The sequence below is a fragment of the Lagenorhynchus albirostris genome, chromosome 10 (genome assembly GCF_949774975.1).
Source record: "Lagenorhynchus albirostris chromosome 10, mLagAlb1.1, whole genome shotgun sequence".
Lineage (NCBI taxonomy): Eukaryota > Metazoa > Chordata > Mammalia > Artiodactyla > Delphinidae > Lagenorhynchus > Lagenorhynchus albirostris.
The window spans coordinates 45,836,841-45,860,115 of NC_083104.1; the positions used below are offsets into that span (position 1 = coordinate 45,836,841).

General features: G+C 51.4%; 1 protein-coding gene across 1 annotated transcript; it reads left to right on the forward strand.

Moving 5' to 3' along the window:
• Window positions 1–1,593: 1,593 nt before the first annotated feature.
• On the forward strand, window positions 1,594–20,626 carry POMGNT2 (protein O-linked mannose N-acetylglucosaminyltransferase 2 (beta 1,4-)). Its single transcript, XM_060164077.1, has 2 exons — window positions 1,594–1,813; window positions 18,327–20,626. The coding sequence occupies exon 2, from the start codon at window positions 18,432–18,434 to the stop codon at window positions 20,172–20,174; it is 1,743 nt and encodes a 580-aa protein (XP_060020060.1). The 5' UTR covers window positions 1,594–1,813; window positions 18,327–18,431; the 3' UTR covers window positions 20,175–20,626.
• The last annotated feature ends 2,649 nt before the right edge of the window (window positions 20,627–23,275 follow it).

The following is a 23,275-nucleotide window of genomic DNA, read 5'->3' on the forward strand; positions in this document are numbered from 1 at the left end:
AAGCAGCTGTGAACAACTGGTACAAGTTTTTGTGTGAGTTTTCATTTCTCCGGGATCAATGCCCAGGAGTGTGATTGATGAGTCATATGGTAAGTGCATGTTTATTTTTTTTAAGAAACTACCAAACTATTTCCACCAGCCATGTATGAGAGATAGAGTTCTCTGCATACTCACCAGCATTTGATATTGACATTATTTTTTAATTTAGCTGTTCTCATCATGGTATTAATTTGCATTTCCCTAAGGGCTAGTGATGTTGAGCATCTTTTCATTTTTTATGTATTTATTTGCCATATATATATATATTCAGTAAAATGTCTATTAATATCTTTTACTAATTTTTATATTTATGGTCCAGGATAGAGTTTATTTTAATATATATACTGTGGGTGTTTGAAAAAGATGTGTATTCTTTTGTTGTTTAATGGAGTGTTATGTTATATCAATTAGATCCTATTGGGTTTTGGTGTTGTTGAGCTTTTCTGTATCCTTGCTGACTATTTGCTTAGTTGTTCTATCAGTTGTTGAGAGAAGGATGTTGAAGTCTCCAACTGTAATTACAGGTTTGTCTATTTCTACTTTTAGTTCCATCAGTATTTGATTCATTTATTTTGAGGCTCTATTGTCAGGTACATTCACATTTAGGATTATTATGTCTCGTTGGTGAATTGACCCTTTTGTCATTACATAATATCCCTTCTTATCCCTGATGATTTTCCTTGCTCTTGATTCTACTTTGAAATTAATATAGCCACTCCAGCCTTATAACTTATTATCATTATAAACAACACTGTTCAGCCTTTGCACTCATCCACATTTATTAGAATTTCTTGGTTAGAGGTCTGTATGTTTTTAAAGGCTTTTGACCGTATTGTCAAATTGCCCTGCATAAATTTACGAACTTTTACTGCCTCACCACTTGGGCATTATCATTTAAAATAATTATAAATGAAATATAGGGTTTTCCCAATTTGAGAGACAGAAGTGTTATCTCATAGATCAGCAGAGGTGCAGGTAGTCATAGTTGGTACACATCTAAATGAATAAAATTTTCATCTATACTAGCAAAAAGTCAAGAGGTCTAAAATTCATAAATGAAGAAGTAGGGAGATATATATATTGATATATATGTTGATATATATATATATATATATATACACATCTCGACAGTCGGCAGTAAATGCCAAATGCAGCAGCCATAAGACTTGGGAATATTGCCCTTAAGGAGCAGGTCGGTCCTGGTGGGATAGAGTGGGGCTGAGGGATTGGAGCAGAGGAATGGTACTTTTGTACGTAAGTCCCCCGTAGCATTATATGTTTTTTAAAAGCATGTGAAAATATTAATTACTTTGATTTGATAAATGACATCTTCTTGTTGGTTTAACTTGCATTTAAGTTTATTATCAGGCCTCCCATAATTGTACAAACTTTACACCAAGCAAAACCGCCTCTCGTCGGGCAAACTACAACTCCCAGGATTCCGCGGGTTGAAGGAGCGTGCTGTCACCGGACGCAAACTGCAATTCCCAGAATTCCGCGAGACAAGGAGGTGGGTCTGGCCTCGGGCTCAGGAAGCTGAACTCAAGAGCCTGCGCACGTGCACAGGTGACGCGCGGACTCGCCAGCTGGGCAGGCGCACGAAGGCCACCTGCGAGCCCCGCGGCGGCTGACCAGACGGCGCGGCGGAGCCTGCACTCACTGCCTGGACCTCCACGGCTCAGAGCGGGCGGCGGTGGCGTGTTCGGCCAAAGCCAGCTCCTTGGAGGGCCGGCCTGGAAGCTTCAGCCTCGCGGAGCCCGGCTGCGGGGTGCAGGTGAGATGCGCGCCCTCGCGGCGGGCGAGGGTTCCGCCACCCGGCTGTGTTTGGAATTGAGGGAGCGGCCCCCTGACCTTCCTCGGGTGGGAACGACAGGAGCTCTGGGGTGGAGAGGAGCCCAGGGGAATTTGCAGATCGGAGGAGTGACGTGTGATGGGGCTGAAGGAGGTGCGGGAGGTAGGCGAGGGTGAGGGGAGGTGGACCCTCGGGGTCCAGGTGCCGCGGGCCCTGGCGTGTCAGCTGAAGCCCTTAGCTCGGGACTGGCACTGGCAGCGGGTGCCCATGCCCTTTTGCTGGGGAGATGGTGCGCGTGAGGCGCGGGTGGCGGGGAGCCAGGCAAGGTGCACGGAGGGGGCCGGGGCCTGCTGAGCTCCCTTTGAAGGCAGTACCTGGGCAAACCACAACTGATTCCTGGGCTCCTTGGGGTTCCATAGGGTGCCTACTGTGTGTCTAGTGATGAGAGCCTGCCACGGCCTGCTTGACAGTGCTGGGGTAGCCTCTGAAGGAGGGACCCGATGGACTCCCGGCCCTATCGTGTGTAGGAACCCGTCTCCCGGTCACTGATGGGAATCCTCTGCTAAGGTCTAGGGTTCTCAGGCCAGAGTCCTGCACCTGGTGGTGGGCGGCTAGGGTTGGCTTACTTTATGCCAGCCAAGCCTCAGAACATACTTTTGGGGGAAGGGAGAAGGGAATGGAATTGGTTATGGGGTGAACTTGATAGGACTTGGTGGCTAAGAGCACAGGCAGAACAGGGTTCATTCACCAAATGTTTACTGTTACACGTGCTGGGCATTCAAATCCTGGCCCTCATTTACTAACTGTGTGCCCCTGAGCAAGTCACTTATCCTCTCTGAGCCTCTGTTTCTTTTATGGAGATAAAAGTACCTTCATCACAGGGTTGCTGTGAGGATTAAATGAAATCATGCTGCACAAATCCGAAGCCCGGTGTCTGGTGTACAGTGAACGTGCAGCAAATGTTAGCACTTATGGTTGCTAACAACAGAAGATGTTAGAGGTGAGATTGGAACCCAGGTCCGTCTCACTGGAACTAGCTGCTCCCTCTGACGCTCGTGGATCTTGGAGATCTTCAGCTCATCCTTTCACATTACAAATGAGAAATCTGAGTCCCACTGGGTGGCAGAGCCAGGAAAGAGCACAGGTCCCCTCTTCCCTGGGGACGGACAGCACATCAGTCCCTGAGTCTTGGGCCCCTGGGCGGGGTGGGGTTGGTGGCGAGCAGCAGAGTGGAGATCCTCAGCAAAGGGGAGGATGGGGTGCTGGTGACGGTGAGTGTGGCCCCCCCACACTGTGGCATGTGAGCATTCTGGTGGCCTTGAAGTGGCAGGTGTCAGAGTGTCTTTCAGACTGACCTTCTGGTTGGCAAGTTCTTGCCTCTGAGCCTTGCTTTAGAAAATATTTAGCAATAAACACAGGCTTCTAGTGAATATGGAGCTAACCAGAAAATGAAATTGCCAAATGCTCCAATCCCCAAGGGTCCTCGTTACTCTCAGTTGGTTGTCAGTGGATACTCTCCCCCAGGACCTGCTTATCACCTGATAGGTTTTTTAATTGGGTAAGATCATGAACAGAAAGGCAGAGACCACAAATGTCATTGTAGGCTTTGAAGTCAAACTTGGGTTGGAATCCCAGCCTCACCACTTAATGGCTGTGCATCATTGGACAATTCACTTAACGATTCTGAGCGTACTTCCTCAAAGGTGGAATGAAATTGGTAACACCTGTTTTAGATTTGTAAGAGGGAACAAATGAGATAATTCACGTCAAGTACTTAGCATTGTTCCTGGCCTAGAGTAAGGGCCAGTGAATGGGAGTTATAGCATTATTATGATTAATAATAATTCTATAAAATAATTGTCAGGCACTGTGCTTTGCCTGAGTTGTCTGTTTGAATTCACAAAACCACCCCCTGAAGTAGGTATAATTGTACCTTTTTTCAGACCAGGAAATGGAGGCTTGCAGGGGTTAAGAATTGGCCCAGGCAGACACAGGACAAATACTACATGATATCACTTAAAAAATAAATGTAAAATAGTCAGACTCATGGAAGCAGAGTGTGGAATGGTGGTTGCCACAGATTGGGGGCGGCGGGGGGGGGGGGCGGGATGGGAAGGTATTAGTCAAAGGGTGTAAAGTTTCAGATAGGCAAGGTGACCAAGCCCTAGAGATCTACTGTACAGCATAGAGCCTATGTTAACAATACTGTATTATATACTTCAAATTTTGCTGTGAGGGTAGAGCTTATGTTAAGTGTTCTTATCACAAAAAAATAATAAATAAGAGGGCAGAGAAAACTTTCTGAGGTGATGGATAGGTTATGGCATAAATTATGGTGGTGGTTTCATGGGTATATACTTATCTCCACACTTATCATGTCGTATACATTAATCATGTACACCTTTTTATGTGTCAAAAAAATAAAAAGAAGAACTGGTCTACAGTTACGCAGCTGCTAAGTGTCAGGACCAGAGCTCATATTCTGGAGTCTCAGCTGCAGAACTGCTGCCCGGGGTCTTCACAGTTCTCAAAGTCCACCTGTGACCGGGGGCAGCCTCCAGTGTTACAGCAGGGGGTCTTGGACCGCCTGGAGAAGAGGCAGGATCCTGCAGCCTAGCTGAGTGTGCCTCGTCTCCAGGTCTAAGGTTAGCCGAGGCTGGAGGGTGAAGCCTTAGGAAGAGGCAACCAAAACGAGCCCTGTGGCCCCCAGAGGCTCTCATCCCTGGACCACAGGGCTGGGGAAGGGCGTAATCTGGGTGAGACCCAGAAGCCTGGTTTTGAGAAGAAATGATCTTGTCTGGGGGCTGGGAAGAGTCCTGGAGCCACGTACTTCTGGGCCTGATGTCTGCTTTGGGGAGGGGGTTCGCCTGCGAGCTGTGGGTGTGAGGAGAGCCAGCACCCTCCTGTTTTCTTTTCGGCTGCCTGTGAGAGTTTCCACTGCCTCTCAAGACCTTTTATAAAATAAAGAGTTGGAGCAAATAATTTCTAAGGGCTCTTTCAGCTATAAAAAGTGGTTATGGTAATTCTGTATAGGTGGATTAACCCTGTCAGCACAGCACCGGGGCAGGTGGGATAATTGTCACCCCACTGTGCTCTCCAGACCTTCCTTGGGGTGAGAGAATGGCCCCAGCTCCCTGAGCCACCTGCCACTGCAGGGAATCTCTCTGCCTGGCCGGGTGGGGAGTAGTTACACAAGAGAAGCCTTGGTTGCTAAGTTACAGTTGAGGGCCTGTGGGTCTGCATCCACACCTGCTCTGCCATTGAGTGATAAAAGCTTGTTGCTCTGAGGCCTACCCTGCTTCTCCATCACCCATTGTACCTCGGAGTCTGAAGCCCTGTGGACCCTGGAGTCAGACACAGCTTTGAATTCTGGTGGTCCTGCTTGAGCTGCAGGACCTAGAGCAAAGTACTTAACCCCACGAAGCTTTAGTTTTTCATATTAAGAGAAAATGGAGATAATACGAGTACCTGCATTTTGTATCAGATGTGCACACCCGCAGGCCCGCAGACAGAAGGCAGGTCTCCTGAGAAATGAGCTCCTGAGCAGAGAAGGCTGGACTGCTTCTCTGGCTCATCTGATACATGGCTTTTGTGAGACTTAAGTGAAAAGGGTCAGAGAAAGGGCTTAGAACAGCGCGTGGCACATAGTAGGTGCTCGGTAAAGTAAGATGGTGGTAGCATTAACGTCCACCCCCTGCCCAGAGGCCAGCATCCTCTTTTCCTGACGTGTTCAGAAGAGCTATCGATCCTTCCATGTTGTCTGGCTCCCCTGGGTACGTACTCAGGGCCCAGGCTCTATCAGGGAGTCACACCTTTCACTCTGCCAGTGGTGATGACCATCGGTACGGTCTTAATGCTAAGAGTTGTCTGCTTTCTCCACTTTTAATTTTTTTTTTTTTTTTTTGGCGGTACGCGGGCCCCTCACCGCTGTGGCCCCTCCCGTTGCGGAGCACAGGCTCCGGACGCGCAGGCTCAGCGGCCATGGCTCACGGGCCCAGCCGCTCCGCAGCATGTGGGATCTTCCCGGACCGGGTCACGAACCCGTGTCCCCTGCATCGGCAGGTGGACTCCCAACCACTGCGCCACCAGGGAAGCCCTCCTTTCTCCACTTTTAAAAGCTTAACAGAGGGCCCCTTCCTGGCTGGGCAGTGGGTACTCAGCCCTGGGCCAGGCTTCAGGGAGCGGTTGGGGACCTGGTCTGCTGTACTGTCACTATTACTGTTGTCCCCAGTACAGACCCTTGGGTCCGGTTGTTTTAGACACACCCAGTGACGAGACACATCACAGCCTCCTTCAGTAGTGGGGGGTTTGTGACAGGAATCATGGCACATCCTGGGGGGCTTCAGGGGTTACCACCGTTATGCTGGGTCCCAGAGCTTCCAAGAGGGATGTACAGTGGCCACTGTGAGGAGCCAGAGAAGCAGTCCAGCCTTTCTCTGCTCAGGAGTTCATTTCTCAGGAGACCCGCCTTCTGTCTGTGGGCCTGCGGGTGTGCACATCTGATACAAGCGCCACCACTGGATCTGACCTCTTCAGGGTCTCCCACCAGTGGCTGCTTTACACCCAGGCTCCACTCGCATCCATTTAGCTGTGGCCTAGAGACCTGGGCTGTTTTTTTTGCCACTTCAGCATTATAAGTGATGCAGCTTGTGCGGGAAGGTGTCTGTTGGGGAACCTTTTCTCAAAAGGGGCTTAGAGTATGGCAGCCTTCTTAGTGTGCCCCAGAGCGTAGGCTTATGCATTGTCTTAGCAGAGGCTGGGAACAGGATTTACTAGCCTTTATTGAAGGGGAGGGTTGTCCTTGGTTGTTTACCCTGGGTTGGACAGAAGTGCCCTGCTGCGTATTTAGAAGCAGGGAATTGCAGAATTGTGGAGTGTTAGAAAAACCTCAGAGGAGTTCTTCTTAAAATTGAGTGCACACTAGAATCACCTGGAAGCTTTGTTAAAAAACACAGGTTCCTGAATCACCTTTCAGAGGTTCTGGTTCCGCAGGTCTGGAGGGGGCCCCAGATTCTGCATTTCTCATATCCCAGGTGATGCTGATACTGCTTTGGGGGACCCCATGTCCAGCCCCCGCCAGCCTCACAGGTTGACCTCGGTTTACTGGACCACTGCCCAGCAGGGGAGAGTACAAAGTAGCCGATCCCTCAATGTTAGAACAGCTCTAACGCCTAGAGAAGCCTCTTCCTGCCTCCCACGCTGGAGTCCCCTCCCTGTGACTGCCCCTGCAGGCCTCACTTTAGTGCCCTGGAGCGGCCCACACCAACGTGCTAGGTGCAGAGCGGCAGCCAGCTGCTGGGAATTACAGGTACCTGGAGTCCGCCCTTCAGCCTGGGGCCTGGGTTGCACATGTCACCGTCACGCACATGTGTCCACTCTGTTAGAGAGGGGTGCAGCCCCCGCTCTGGGGCAGCCTCACCCTTGCTGCACAGCCCCTCAGGTGTTTGAAGAATGCCAGGGTCCAGGGGCTTCTCTTCTGCAAGGAAGGGGCCCTACTCCTTTGAGCATCCTACGCAGGATGGGGTTTCTGGATCCTTCCTGATCCTGGCTGCCCCACTGGACGCTTCTCAGAAGGACTCACATGGAATAGTCTCATATTAACAATTAAGCACGTAGACTCTGATTCCTGACAGAGGCTGTATCCTCAGTCTAATCATGAGGAAACACCAGACAAGCCCAAACTGAGGGACATACTAGAAAATATCTGACTCTATTAAAAATTGTCAAGGTCATAAAAGGGAAGGAAAGACGCAGAAGCTGCCCAAAATAGGGGAGGCTAGAGAGAGATGCCGCCTGGCCGCCGGGCTTCACCCTGGTTTGGACTCTGCACCACAGAATAGAGACCACGGATTCATAACAGCATCATATCAATATTAATTTCCCGATTTTGCGTGATATGAGAGAATGTTCTCATTCTTAGGAAATAGATGCTGAAGTGTTAGGGGTTAAAGGGGCAAGACATCTTCAGCTCATTTTTTAAATTTTTTGGCTGCGTTGGGTCTTTGTTGCTGCACGCGGGTTCTTCTCTAGTTGTGGCGAGCGGGGGCTACTCTTCGTTGCGGTGCACGGGCTTCTCATTGCGGTGGCTCCTCTTGCTGGGAGCACGGGCTCTAGGCACGCGGGCTTCAGTAGTTGTGGCTCGCGGGCTCTAGAGCACAGGCTCAGTAGTTGTGACGGACGGGCTTAGTTGCTCCGCGGCATGTGGGATCTTCTTGGACCAGGGCTCGAACCCGTGTCCCCTGCATTGGCAGGCGGATTCTCAACCACTGCGCCACCAGGGAAGTCCCTCTGGCTTATTTTTAAACAGTTCAGAAAAAGAGAGAGAGAGAATGGTAAAACGAATGTGTCAAATTAGCAGTTGTTGGATCTGGGTAAGGATGTAGGAGAGCTCTTTGTATTATACCTACAACTTTTTGTAAGTCTGGGATTATTTCCAGGTAAAAGGAAAACAGATAACAGAGATGACAGACCCTGTAGCCACCCTGACTGCGTTAGAGTCTCAGTGCTGCTTCCTGGGTGACCTTGGGCAGGTTTCTAACCTCTTTGCCCTTTGGTTCTACCATCTGTAACATGACCATCATCACGTAGATTGGAGAACCTGGCACCTAGTGACTGGCCAGTGGATGTTGGCTCTGATATGATGATGAAGGAGGTGGTGGAGGTGGTGGTGGTGATGGTGGTGATGAAAGGGAGGAGTTGAGGGTGACACCTTGGTGATGAGGCCAAAGGAAAACCCAAGCCGAGGCCTGTCACCTCCCTCCACTCACTAATGCTGGGCTCCAGGCAGGGAGGGACTGCTGTGACCTGGACACCGCATGGCTTCCCCCTGCAGAGGGCTTCGCCAGTGGTCACCTGAGCCCAGGGGGCTCCACTGGTGACACACAGGTCTCCTGGCAGCTTCACGCCCTGCCTTCTCCTGGCACTGGCCACAGTTGCCCCGCAGCCTGAGCCCCCCACTGTCTTATAAAGACAGTGCCCTTTCAGCTGTGCATGACTTCGGGCCTGGCTGTCACTGCCCTGGGATGGGAGAGGAGTCTCTGCCTTGGTGGCCTCATGACTTTCTTGGTGGGCAGATGTGAGAACCGGGCACAGTGATGTCTGCTGTGGCTGGAGGTTTGTAGCAGTCACTGTCAGCAGGGATGTGTGGACACCTAACAGGGATACTCATCTTAGCCCCCAGACCACCAAAACACCTCCAACACCTTGCTCAGAACTCCCTCACCCTTCAGCAGCTTCCGTGGGTGGCCTCAGGCCCCACCAGCACCATTTCCTGTCAGGCGCACTTCTTCGTTCTTCTTGGTGAATGTTTTGTGCCTCTTGTAGTGAGTGGCCTTCTGACCCTCTTGATGAATTCAGTCTTCTTACATTGGATCTGAGGGCCCAAATGGATCTGTGTACACACTGGGGACTGTGCATTTCCTGTAAGAATTGTTCTTATTTGAATTTGCAGTTTCAGTAGAAAACCTGATGCAGGCGTGTTCTGTGTCACCTGGGTGAGCATCACAGCAGAGACTCACACGATTCTGTTCTCTGTTGCATCCCTGTTTGTGACCACATTGGTGTGTAGTAGTGCTTATCTGTTTTGCCAGAAAGGGCCAACACGGACAGCTCTAACTTGCAAGTGACCCATGGGTGCCAAGCAAAAGCCAGGTGGTGACACAGCAGGCTGTGCGAGCGAGGGTTTCCGCGTCGGTGGTGGGCTGGGCTCACTTCCGTCTCTTCAGCTGTCCCGCCTGTGCTGAGCGCCGTGGAGCCCTGGCTGTCCTCAGCAAAGCCTGCCACCGCGTATCATACCAAAGTCACACAGACTGGAACTCGCTTGCTCCTCTGCCCACCCCCACCCCAAGGAGTTCCATCCCCTTTAATTGATAAGGAAGTAGAGTCACTATCTTTAGCTTGACCCAGGATTAATGTCCGCAGCTTTGCCTTGGTTCGCCTGTTGTACTAAAGCAAGGAGTTATTATCCATGTTAAACTAACTTTTTAGTCTAAGCATGGGAACTCTTAACTGAGTGTTAAATATGCCCAGTCAATTAAATGTTAGGTTTGACAAGGAGTACTCAGAGGCTGCCATCATTTTGCCAGAGGGTAAATGCTTTTGGCAGAAAACCTGATGTCTTGTCAGTGTTTCTTCAGGTTTGTCAATAGCATTGGATGGAGATCTAACTTTGGAGCCCATAGAAGCAGGATGTTAGGAGTACCACTTCTACACACTGCTTCTGGTAACAATAAATAGGAAGGGGAGGGCGCAGGGGGAGAGATCATTATGAGGGTGTTTGAGTTATTAGAACTTGTTTGCTTTTCCTAACTCACAATGTGTGAGACACATCAGTGCAGGACAGAAAGCTTCCATAATTCAGCACTAGTAATTCAGGCTGCATTTGGGATAAAAGCATTTTTTTTTCAATAAATGACAAAATAAGAATTCTATGATTTTCAGTCGGGAGTATGAACAACCCTTAAAAGTAAGATTGTTATACTATTAATATGAAACCTTCTGCAGGCGCTGTTGCTACCCCACATCTTGCCGTGGGCACTGCTGGTCTTCTGAGCCTGGGTCTGGCAGGTGGTGGCAGTCCCAGCTCCCCCCATCCCCACAGCCCTGCTCCTGGGGGAGTGGCCGGTGAACAGCGGCTGGTCCTGGTAGTTGGGAACCCAGTGCAGCTGGCGAGGCCAGCAGGAGAGGGCTTCACTTTAGACCAGAGCTTACATCCTTGGTCCCGTTGTACCAGCAACAATAAGGCCAGCAGCCCTAGCCCTTGGGCCTGCCTGTCATCTTCACTCAAGTTGAATAGTTACCAGAAATTACAGATTAGGACATTTCACATTTTAAATGGATTTCTGGCTTCTCTGGAAAAACCAGAAGGGTAGTGTTACAGACTGAACTGTGTCCTTGCGAATTCATGAAGTCCTAAACCCCAATGTGACTATATTTAAAGAGAGGACCTTTAAGGAGGTAATTAAAGTTAAGTGAGGCCATAAGGGTGGGGCCCTAGTCCAATAGGATTGGTGTCCTAATAACAAGAAGCAGAGAGACTAGAGATCTCTTTCCCTCCAGCACACACAAAGAGGTCATGTGAGCACACAGTGAGAAGGTGGCCGTCTGCAAGCCACGGAGAGAGGCCTCAGGAGAAACCAAACCTGTCGACACCTTGATCTGGGACTTCTAGCCTCCACTACTGTGAGAAAATAGATTTCTCTTGCTTAAGTCACCCAGTCTGTAGTACTTGGTTATGGCAGCCGGAGCAGACTAATACTAGTAGGTACCACCGGGCCACTTTCCTGCCAGGCCCTCATCAGCTTGGCGTTTGGTCTCCGGGTCACACTGCTCGCTCCTGGCTTCACTTTCCCCATTGGCTCTTGGCCTTAGCAAGCATGTGAGTCTGTACCCCCCGCCTCTAGGCCTAGAATTCCTGGGGCTTTTACTCCTTATCAGATGCCTTTTCTGTGCCTGTGTCTGGAGCTGGGCAGGGCGCCCCAGGAGGGGAGCCTGCACCCAGTGCTGGTTGAGCAGCCTCGGATGGGAGCCTCCACACTGGTGGCTCCTCCTGCTGCCCGGCTCTTACTGTGTCTGCAGGTGTGGCAACATCATCAGGACCTTCCTCCGGTGCTTCCTGGAATACATGGGATCCTGGAAAGGAGGATTTCCCGTCTGTGGGAATCTGGTAGTAGGTATCTGGTCTAGGAGCTGAGTAAAGCAGGTTATGGGGGGTGAATTGGCAGTATCCTCTATCTGCCTCAGTTTCTAGAGGGCTGTTTTAAGCATGTTTTTAATCCCTTATTTCTTTTTTCCCCTTTCTTTTGAAAAATATTCTTGTTTTTTTTTTTTTGTTTTTAGCTTGAACCCATTCTTCTATTTATTGACTTGTCAGCAAAATTAAAGAAACAATAGCTAAATAAACCTCTTATATCTCCCAAACTTAAGTAGAGCACATTTCTGATGAAAATATTTTAACACTAAAAATATACCATTGAAAAACATTCCTGCTCTATCATTCTTTGCCCTGGCTAAGCCAGTAAGCTCTTTGTGCCCCATATCCATTGGGTCCTAAATGTGGAGCCCGAGGTAGAGGAAGCAGACAATGACAAACGTGGTGACATTTGAGTCCCCGGGACCTCTTTGCCCTGAATGCAGAGAAGATGAGGTCCCAGGGGAGCCTGGGCTGTTAGCGTAGACAGTGCTTACGCGCTCTGTGTTCAAATCCTGACGCCGTTCCATGGGCCTTGGGACACGTTACTTAGCTTCTCACCTCTGTGTCCTGATCTGTGCGATGGGGAAAATGTCACTGGTGCTTTGCTAGCTGCTTAGATGTTGGTTTTCCGATTAAATGAGGAAATGCATAAATAGTTTTTAAGTACCCTGCCAGCATAAAATGTTGAGGGTGGCAGGGGTTCTGCATGTTAATTTTGTACTGAAAACTGGCTGCTCAGACCAGGCAGAAGCGTCTTCTAAATTTATGGGGCCATCTTCACAGAGAAAGGAAACACGTCATTAGGAAGAGGGAGCAAAGCTGGGAGATGGTGAGGGTGCTCCCCAGAGCAGTCGGGGGTTCAGCCCTTTTGGGAACTGGTCTGAGGCTATACCGTTTGGTACCTGTTTTCGTTCACTGTTAATTTTAGGAGCCCTAATGGAAATATAATTATGACAGCTGATGTGCTTTGAGGCCTGTTTAGATACTCTACATGCTTTAGCTCACTTATTCTTACAACACCCCGAGGAGGTTATTCTGCCCATTGTACAGATGAGGCCACTGAAACGTAAGGTGGTGGAGGGACGGACATGCCAAGATCATAAAGCCAGCTCACATGTGGTCTGAAGGAAGGTGAGCGTGAACAAGAGCCTGGGAAGAATTCTTGACCACCAGCATTAGGAAGGAGGCTTGAAATCTCCTCTGCCGTCTTGTGTGTGTCCTGACACCTGCACTCGCCCAGACTGAATGCACTTCCGTGGTGTGGGAGAGCTGCCAGGGTTCCCAGCTTCCTAAGCAGACTCTTCTCTCATCCACCTGACGATGCTCTTCCTCTAGGGAGCCTTTTGGGTGAGACCAGTGGGAAACAGATTTTTAAGCCAAGGCCAAATGAGTGTCTCATCAGGATGACCCAGGAAGTGATCAGAAGGGGGGTCGGGCTGGTCTCACTGAACAAGGAAAGCTTGTCGCCTGTTCTGAGGGTCTCTCTGACATTCGTGGGGCAGGAGGAGCGCGTCTAGCAGGGGGGGCCCGGCCTCACCCCCAGCAGTGAAGATGCTTCCTGCGTTAGCGCTCCCGAGAACGTGTTCCCTGCCTCTGACAGCTGCGCCACGTCAGGTGTTCACAGCAGCCTCTTGTCTGCTCTGCCACAGGGAGAACCTTTAGGACGGGGGTGTCTTTTTTTTTTTTTTAGTGTTTGTATCTTGCTCATACCCTGCTCTGAGGCTGATGCAGAGCCTCACTCCCGTTTTCTGCATGTTCTCCTAAGTCTTTGGACTCAGGTTCATGAATAGATATAGTTAGAAATGGATGGAGATATGGACATATCTTCCTTTGGGTGAGTCAACAGGAAGTTCAGCCTGCCCTGCCCCGCACCCTGCCAGTGCTGTCCCCTGGGGGGAGGAGCGCCGTGGCTGGCGTCTATCCTGCTTGGCTGCTGGCTGTGCCGTAGTGGGAGTTACATAAGGTCAGTGCCCTGCCTGCCCACCTCTAACCGAGCCTGTTGTCAAGAGACTGAAGGAGGGAATCTCAGGACCTGCGTCATGGACGACTCAAGGGCACAGCTTTCCACCATGTGCCGCAGAACCGGGCCTCAGGAGGGGTTGGGGATCTGTTCAGAGCTTGCCTCCTTGCTGGAAGACAGGTGCTCTGGGCACGTGCCCTTTGTAAGCCTTGAGGCCTTGTTCTGTCTTAGCATGGCCGTCCTCCCCTGGTCTCCCTGCCGCTTACCTCTCCTGAGAGAGGGTCCACTGCTCCAGACCAGGCTTTGGGACAGAGTGGCTTGACAGGTAACTTGAGACAAGAGTGGTCTGCTCATAATAAGTGACAGGCTCCTCCCCTCCTGGGACCCCCAGGCCAGGGGGTAGGTGTGCTGAAGACAACACCATCCAAGCTATTGATGCCGCACCTTAGAAGTCCAAGAGGGACTGTCTTTTGCATGTAACAAGTTTATGTCCAAAGAACACAGTTCTGTAGTCAGCCCTCGGCACCACAAGCAGAGAAGGTGTCTCCCAGGCCATTGAGTTGGCCCCTTTCATTTGCCTCCTTGCCCCTGGCCAGTGGTGCCCTTAATCTGCCTCTGTAACGAGACTCCACTGGGGAAGGCAGCAGGGACACTGCCCTCCTCTTCCAGCAGCCTGGTACCTGGTCCAGAGAAGTTGTATCTCCTCGGCCAGCAGACAGGACTTAGGAGAATCTTGGCTTCTTTAGAGCCAAGGGTGTGATTAATGTACTCTTTGTCTCCATCTGTTATCTTTTGAAAACATTTCTAAGGATTTTGCCTGATCCTTCTTCTGGCATCTGCAGGCTGCTGCGGTGCAATTGGGGGTGGGGGTGGGGGTGGACAGACACAGAGTGGGGACCGTGGGGAACAGGCTGGGAGGACTTTATAATAAGCAGTGACTGCCTGAGTTCTTGTTGGCTTTCTCACTACCACACTTCGGCTATTTCACCGCAGGGGAGAGTACAAGGGCAGCTTTCCATCTGTCTCCACAGGGGCAAAATACAATAATATCTGCGTTAATTAACATTCCCCCAGAAGCAGATTCTGAGACAAGGATTCAAGTGCAAGTAGATTGCTTGCACTTGATCGCAATACACATGAACAGGGCAGTGGGGAAATGAGACAGGGTGGGGGAGAAGGCCAGTTCCCGCTGTGGGCAACTGTGTAATCCACTTAATCTGTTAGGAGCTCTGGGAGCCAGTGTAGGACACGCCTTGGGCCATCTCATGTGGGGAGGATGGGATTGGGGGATTTACGTGACTGTTCCCATCAGATGTTGGCGCAGCCCGCTTGGCCCGTAAGTGGTAAAGTTAGAAACCCAGGCAATCTGAACTCAGGGCCCCATGCTTTAACCACCATGCTTTATTTCTAGGGAAATGTTCTGTCCATCCCCAGCAAACCTTTTCTCCCATTTTCCCTCTTGGAAGGGTAACTGGAAAGCCTGAAGCATCCATGAGCGGTCCACGTGGGCGAGTCTGTATTTGTCCTGCCTTCTGTCAGCACCATTCCGGCAGGGCCTGGGGTGGGTGGAGGACTTACCATCTGATTAGAAGCCGTCCTTCCCATTCCCCAGGCCCTAAGGCTGGTCTCTGCCTAGTTGCCTGTTGGCCTGCAAGGCCCCTACCCCCACGTTCCCTGGTTCCCATAAGCTTTGCCCCAAGGCCCGCAAGCTCAGTGACTTAACTGGGATTGGCTGCTGCACACACATCCCCCGGGTCCTCCTGCCCGCCTGCGGCCCCTGCTCCACCTCTCCACCTGCTGCCAAGCCTGCCTTTCACCACAAGGACACCTGGGCGAGGGGCAGGTAGCAGAATGCTCACTAGAGAGGCGGTGAGTACCTGGGGGCCCAGATGCCTGCTCAGAGCAAAGCATGCATCGGCTCATGCCGCACCCACCTGCCTCCCATCTCTCCAGGGAAAGCTTTATTTTATCTTATTATTTTTTTCTGAGCATTAATTTATTACTCATCCACTATCCAGTATTCTGTCATTTTGTAATAGTGATCTATTTGATTCTTTGTTTCCTTTTTAACTTTTTCATATGCAAAATGTCAAACTCAAAAGGGATCAAAAAAAGACCCCATCATCATCTTCAACTACCAATATCCTGCTGTCTTATTCCATCTCTCTCCATGCCTTTTTTGCTGGAGTATTTTAGAACGAACCACATACATGTTATTTTACCTATAAATACTTACGTCCTCTTGTTTCTTAAGTTATCTAATTTTTTAATAACTTTTTATTTTGAAATAATTTGAGACTTACATCAGAGTTACAAAAAACGCTTCACTCAGCTTCCGCTAATGTTAACATCTTACACGACCACAGTATAAGTATCAAAACCAGGAAATTAACACAGGCTTGATACAGTACCATGAACCTTATTCAGATTCTGCCATTGTCCTACTAATGTCCTTTTTCTGGCCCAGGAGTCCACATTGCATTTAGTTGTCTTGTCTCCTTACTCTCGTCCAATCTGGGACCTCCTCAGTCTTCCCTTGTCTTTTATGACTTTAACTCTGGAAGAGTCCTGGTCAGGTATTTTGTAGAATATCCTTCAATTTGGGTTTAATGTTTTCTTTATTAACTAATCTATAGATCATATTCAGAGCTAGAACTGGAACTAGAACCAAGTTTTCCCCATTTAGAAATATAGATCGCAGTTACGTAGTTTGGGCAAGAGGGCTCCAGAAATGAGGTAACTTCTTAGCACGTCCTATCAAGGAGTACACGATGTCAGTATATTGTTACTGGTGATGTTAATGTTGATTATTTGGTTCAGGGGATGCCTGCCAAGCTTCTCTGCTGTAAAATGTCTATTTTTACCTTTGTCATTAGTATGTATCTCATAGGGAGATACTTGGAGACTATGCAGATTTCCTGTTTCTCATCGTACTTTCACCCACTAATTTTAGCATCCCTCAGTAGATCTTGCCTGAAACAGTTATTGCTGTGATGTTTGCCAAATGGTGAGTTTCTTTTTCCATCATTGCTTCTACATTTATCAGCTGGATTTCTGTAAGGGAGATCTGTCTCTTCTCCCCTATTTGGGTACGCCAGGTTTTCTCTCTCGAGCCGCCTTGGTACTGTCTGTACCACGGTGGTGGTAAGGATAGTTGGTTCCCGTGGCAGGACCATAGGACACTGGTTGGAAATTGTCAACTCTCAGCAATTTAACGTGGTTCAACCTTATAACAAAGTAGTTCTTAGCTGGTGAGGCTGGGTGGAGAATTTCTAGATGGGGACACATATTTGGGAAAGTATATGCAGCAATATTATTTTACATGTTACAGATATAGATATAAAATACGAACTTCAGGAACTAAAAGTTGATGAAATCCTGTTGTCTTGGGGAGCAGATATTGCAGAAGAGAGTCTTGTGTGTGAGAGATTCTTGGGGGAAGGGGATGCTGGACTTTACAGGTCAGTTTGAGGCATGAAAGAGTTTCTCTGTATTATTAGTGGGTGCATGGGTTTGAAAAGACTGAGAAACGCTGACTGATGCTTAAACAGATTTCTCAGCTACAGGGTTTCTGGGCTTATAGAGACCCTGCCGTAGAGATGAACAGGGCTGACTGAAGGTGCAGTGAAAAGCCAGCTAAGAAGGCAGCTGCCCCTGCCCTGTTCTCTCACCCCATGGCTGGTGTCAGGTGTTACCCGTGCTGTTCCTGTGAGGGCTGAGGGTGAGATTCTTCGATCGTTTGAACAGTCCTGGGCCTCAGAGCAGGTATGATACCCTTCCTGGTGGTACGGAAAAAATGGGAGCAAATGCCCACAGCTCAGCCAGGCCTCCCTGTAGGTGTGTTTATGTGGGACAGGAAGTTTAACCCTTTGGAGGTTTTGCCTCAATATACAAAACCATTGTCAGTGGTGATATTCAGACACAGTTCTCTTAGTGGAGCACTGAGGGGACAAGTTTCTACCCATCTTTTCATGGAGATCTAAAAACCAGCAGGCGTGGTTTCCAAACAGGAGCATTAAGCAAGAGCAGATGTTCCCTGTCTCCCCCATGCGTGTGTGCCACGTGTCCTGAGAAGGGGCACGCGGGGTCCTGGTGTGCAGCCTGGGAACTGCGCTCGCAAGCCTTCTGTCCCACATGTGCCCATGGTAAGGTGAAGTCCTTACCTTGCAGTACCAGGAATGTCGGGCCCTTAATGGGGATTTTCCCTGAGGCCTCTTGTCACAGATACCTTTGCTGGTTATCTTTTGCTGCAGCAGCGCTTCATAACAAACAGCCCCAGAATTTCAGTGACCTACAGTAAGAACACTTATTCAGCTCACGTGTCTCTGTGTTGCCTGGTCTTGGCTGGGTTTGACCGGTGGTTCTGATGATCTTGGCTGGACTCAATTACAAATCTGGGGGTCAGCTGAGCCAGACTGAGCATGGCTGGAGCAGCCGTGCTCCACACACAGATCTCTTCTCCTGGGACCAGGAAGTTAGGCTGAACACATTCTTCTCATGGCAACATCCTAAGTATAAAGAGGGCAAAGACAGTCACACAAGCGTTTTTCAAGCTTCTGATATGTTCTGTCTGCTAACATCTCATTGGCCAAAGCAAGTTATGTGGCCAAGCCCAAAGTCCAGGTGCAGGGATGTATATTCCCCCATGGAAGCAGCAGGGGAGGGAGGGGAGTGAATATTTTTGAACAACGGTCTAGCCTACCGTGTCTTCAAATGTGCAGAGCGACGCAAGGATCCAGTGCCGTAGCAGAGCCCAGCGCAATGCCTGGCGCAGAGCGGGCGCTCGGGGTGACTCCAGACACACAGTGCAGACACCTTTTCCTTTTCCTTCTCTCCTCCCGCAGGCCTCTGCTGGTCCTCCGGGTGCCTGCAGGGATGGGTAAAGCCCGCCAGGCCCGAGGTGCTTTCCAGGGGCCGTCGTCTCACTAGGGCCTCACTGCGGCGCTAGGATGCACCTCTCGGCGGTGCTCAACGCCCTCCTGGTGTCGGTGCTGGCAGCCGTGCTGTGGAAGCACGTGAGGCTGCGCGAGCACGCCGCCTCCCTGGAGGAGGAGCTGGCCCTCGGCAGCCGAGCCCCGGAGCCCGCCCCCGCCATGCGGATCGACTACGCGAAGGCCCTGCAGATCCTGACGGAGGGTGGCACGCACATGGTGTGCACCGGCCGCACGCACACCGACCGCCTCTGCCGCTTCAAGTGGCTCTGCTACTCCAGTGAGGCCGAGGAGTTCATCTTCTTCCACGGCAACGCCTCCGTGATGCTGCCCAGCCTGGGCTCCCGGCGCTTCCAGCCGGCCCTGCTCGACCTGTCCACCGTGGAGGACCACAACACCCAGTACTTCAACTTCGTGGAGCTGCCGGCTGCCGCCCTGCGCTTCATGCCCAAGCCGGCGTTCGTGCCTGACGTGGCCCTCATCGCCAACCGCTTCAACCCCGACAACCTCATGCACGTCTTCCACGACGACCTGCTGCCCCTCTTCTACACCCTGCGGCAGTTCCCCGGCCTGGCCCGCGAGGCCCGGCTCTTCTTCATGGAGGGCTGGGGCGAGGGCGCCCACTTTGACCTCTACAAGCTGCTCAGCCCCAAGCAGCCCCTCCTGCGGGCGCAGCTGAAGGCCCTGGGCCGGCTGCTCTGCTTCTCGCATGCCTTCGTGGGCCTCTCCAAGATCACCACCTGGTACCAGTACGGCTTCGTCCAGCCCCAGGGCCCGAAGGCCAACATCCTCGTCTCGGGCAACGAGATCCGGCAGTTCGCCAGGTTCCTGATGGAAAAGCTGAACGTGAGCCACGCAGGCAGCCCCCTGGGCGAGGAGTACCTCCTGGTGTTCACCCGCACCCACAACAGACTCATCCTGAATGAGGCGGAGCTGCTGCTGGCACTGGCCCAGGAGTTTCAGATGAAGACCGTGACGGTGTCCCTGGAGGACCACGCCTTCGCAGACGTGGTGCGGCTGGTCAGCAACGCCTCCATGCTGGTCAGCATGCACGGGGCCCAGCTGGTCACTGCCCTCTTCCTGCCCCGCGGGGCAGCCGTGGTGGAGCTCTTTCCCTACGCCGTCAACCCTGACCACTACACCCCCTATAAGACACTGGCCACGCTGCCCGGCATGGACCTCCAGTACGTAGCCTGGCGGAACACGTTGCCAGAGAACACGGTCACGCACCCAGAGCGGCCCTGGGACCAGGGGGGCATCAGCCACCTAGACCGGGCCGAGCAGGCCCGGATCCTGCAAAGCCGGGAGGTCCCGCGGCACCTCTGTTGCCGGAACCCTGAGTGGCTCTTCCGCATCTACCAGGACACCAAGGTGGACATCCCGTCGCTCATCCAAACCATACGGCGCGTGGTGAAGGGCCGGCCGGGGCCGAGGAAGCAGAAGTGGACGGTCAGTTTGTACCCCGGCAAGGTGCGGGAGGCGCGGTGCCAGGCGTCGGTGCAGGGCGCCTCCGAGGCCCGCCTCACCGTCTCCTGGCAGATCCCGTGGAACCTCAAGTACCTGAAGGTGAGGGAGGTGAAGTACGAGGTGTGGCTCCAGGAGCAGGGGGAGAACACCTACGTGCCTTACATCCTGGCCCTGCAGAACCACACCTTCACCGAGAACATCAAGCCCTTCACTACCTACCTGGTGTGGGTCCGCTGCATCTTCAACAAGACCCTCCAGGGACCCTTTGCAGACGTGCTGGTGTGCAACACGTAGCGAGCGGTCCGGCCAGGCCTCGGGAGGGGGGCTACTCAGGCTCGGTGTCCCTGGGCCCGCCAGCTCCCAGGGGCGGCTTCTGGGAATTATTTATGTATTGAGCAGGCCTGCGCCTCGGGTCATCTTGTTGCATTGGAGGTGTGGGGTTCTCAGCGCGCCTCTTTGCACAGGTGTGATGGTACCTCCCCACCCGTTTCTCTCATCCTGAGCACCCATGCCCTGGAGAAGGTCCTTGAGGGGAGGAGGAAGAGGAGAGTAAGAATCCCAGAGAACCTCTTTGGCTAAGTGATCATGCTGTTTCCTATGGCATCTTTCTGGTTGGTGTCGGGTTTCTGGAAACTGCTAGTAATTGTGGTCGTTTGGGTGGTGGTACATCAGCTTCCGTCATCATGAAATTCACCTGTAGCCCCATGAAGTGTGTGTTTGGAACATTGATTAAATGATTATAAACATCTCGGTCAGGTCTTTTATTGGACGGTGGGAAGGGGGGCTCGCAGTCGATACCTAGATGCCCTTTCATCCGGGTTGTCAGCCAAGCAGATGTGGCAAAGGGGAAGGCATCGAGGCCTGGGAGGCAAGGCAGGCTGGCTGGATTTCATCCCGCTGAGGGATGAGTATCCCATTTCCATCTGTGTGGGATGAAAGCCTGGAAGTAGGTGGGAGAGGGCTGCGGGGAGGAAGATCGGTGTCTGCCAGAGTCTGCTTAGGCTTCACTACACGTTCGGACACATAAGACTGTGGTACACACGCCCGGTGCCGGATTCATTTAGAAGGACGTAACACAAGATGCTCAGAAAGCCAGCAGGGCTGCATCGAGTGACTACTTCCACAGGAGGAGTCCTCACACCAGTCCAGGGGCCATTCTGTTACCCTCTTCCCCAAGTGGTTGCTCGAGGGTAAGGAGATGGCACCCGCATTGGTAGTTGCGGGGGCCACTTTGGCTTAGAAGCCCCATAGGAACCATTATCTTCTAAACAGCCCATAGTCAAGTAAGTTCCCAGGGTCCCGCGAGGAACCTGCCTGGTTATAGGAGTTCTAGCACTCAGGGGAACCTCGGCTCCGGTGCCCTACCAGATAGTTGAGTTAATTCAGGCTCCTTCCAGTCCAGATCAGAGGTCCACCCGACATCGAACCTTTATCCGCTTCCATGGCAACAGAGCTAGAAAATTAACTCACGATCAAATGCATCCTCAGAGAAGGAGAAAGAAAGAGTTGTAGCCTTTTCTTCTTCACAGGCAGATGGTGATGCTGGTCTGACTCCTGCAGAGAGAAGAAAAGGGGGCCTTGGGGAGGTGGGAGCTCGGGCCGTAGTTTGTTTATAGGAGCTGTGCCAGGCTGATCGGGAGTCCCTGAGGCAAAGCTGTGCATTAGATGAATATCCTGGTCACTGGCTGAGAGTTATTCATCTGTAGGGTGAGGATGATACAGCTGGGATTGTTTTAAGGCATTCAAGAAATCATCTGTGTAAACCGTTAGCACCATGCCGGATGTGTGATATATTAGACGTTACGGGTCCGGAATCCATACCCAAACCCTGGAGGGCAGATGTGATTCCAAATTCTGAAATTTTCAGAAAGTAATCTGGTGCCTATACCGTGTATTATGCAATATTCTCAGCAGGGTCTGAGATTACACCCAATAACCAAGCACACTGGGATGGCCACAGTGAACTGTATGCATATTCATGCTGAGTGGGACGTGAGTTTTGGCACCAAACATATGAAAAAGCTTTTGATTTTCAGAGCTTTGGGGGTTGTTGGAATTGCATCTAGAGGGTTGTGAATCCTCTTCCTCTCCTGCTTGGAAACGCCATCATTTTCCTTGGACCAGCCCTTTGCGGGTGAAGTGCCGAGGAACAGGGTCGGGCCCGCGGTTTGGCCCGTGATGGCCTCGACAGAGCCCCTCAGCCTGCCTTTCTTAAGGCTGATTCACCTGCAGCTGAGCAGACCCCCACGGCTCCCACACTGCAGATGCATCGTGGCTCCTGGCCAGGCAGCCTCTCTAAGGTGGATGGGGACATTCTGATTCACCATCCCCTGCTGTTTGCTTCCGTTGGCACGTCATTCTCATTCCAGAGGTGATGGCTGGGGAGGCGCGGGACAAGCAGCCCCAGCATGCACTGAGGCTGAGAGTGTTTTTTGAAAAGGGTAAGAAGTGCATGAAGTTTCAAGTTGGCAGAAGGGACACAGTTCACAGACCGAGCAGATTTTACAAAGCAAAGCGCGATGGGGAGGGAGTCAAACACATGTGAATGTGCTCGGCCAGAGTCACAGTTTGCTGCTCATACTCCAGGGAACTGGCCCTGCCTTGCCATCAGTTCTGAACCCAAGGGGATTAGAGGAAGAGGAGCTGTCAGAGTGGCGGGGAGGGCAGTGGGAGCGCCTTTGAGTGGTGGTCCTGTAAGGCTTGCTAGCACAGTTCCTGCCTGGGCTTGAATTCCGGCCCTTGCACCTACCAGCTGGGTGACCTTGGGCAAGTCACTTAACCCCTCTGTGCCTCGTCTGCGAAATAGGGATAGCAATCATCACACCTACCCATGGACGGTGGTGAGGTCAAATGCCTTGATCCATGTAAACAGGATCACAGTACCTGGCATGTAGTCATCGCTCAGTAAATGTCCGTGGTTATTATAGCCAGTGCTCGGAAGCATTTGTGACCAAGCCCAGATCTGAACCCAAAACTCCTGCATTCAAGTCCAGTCCTCTGAAAATCAAAAATATTAAAAAAAAATTTTGAGGATACGTAAGGAAAAAAAAAAGACTTTCAGAGGCCTCTACCCCCAAACTGGAGCCATTCTCATCTGAGAGTAGCCGAGGTGGGGGCTGGCGTTTGACCCTGGAGTTCTGTGGACTTGGGCAGAGCTGGGCTTGGAGCCCCCCTCCACACACGCACCCCCAGGGAAGAGGGCCAGTGTTGAAGGGAGTGCCCGAGGTGGTGTCTCCACTGGGTGGGCTAAGAGGGAGAGCTGGACCCTGTCCCACGGTGCCGTGGGTGGTGGATGTGCGCTGGGAAGGCTGGGAGGGGCCACACAGTGCCTGCCGTGTGTCCCTCCCTTCCTGTGCTGAACAGACCTGTCCACATCAGGATGCAAACACCACACA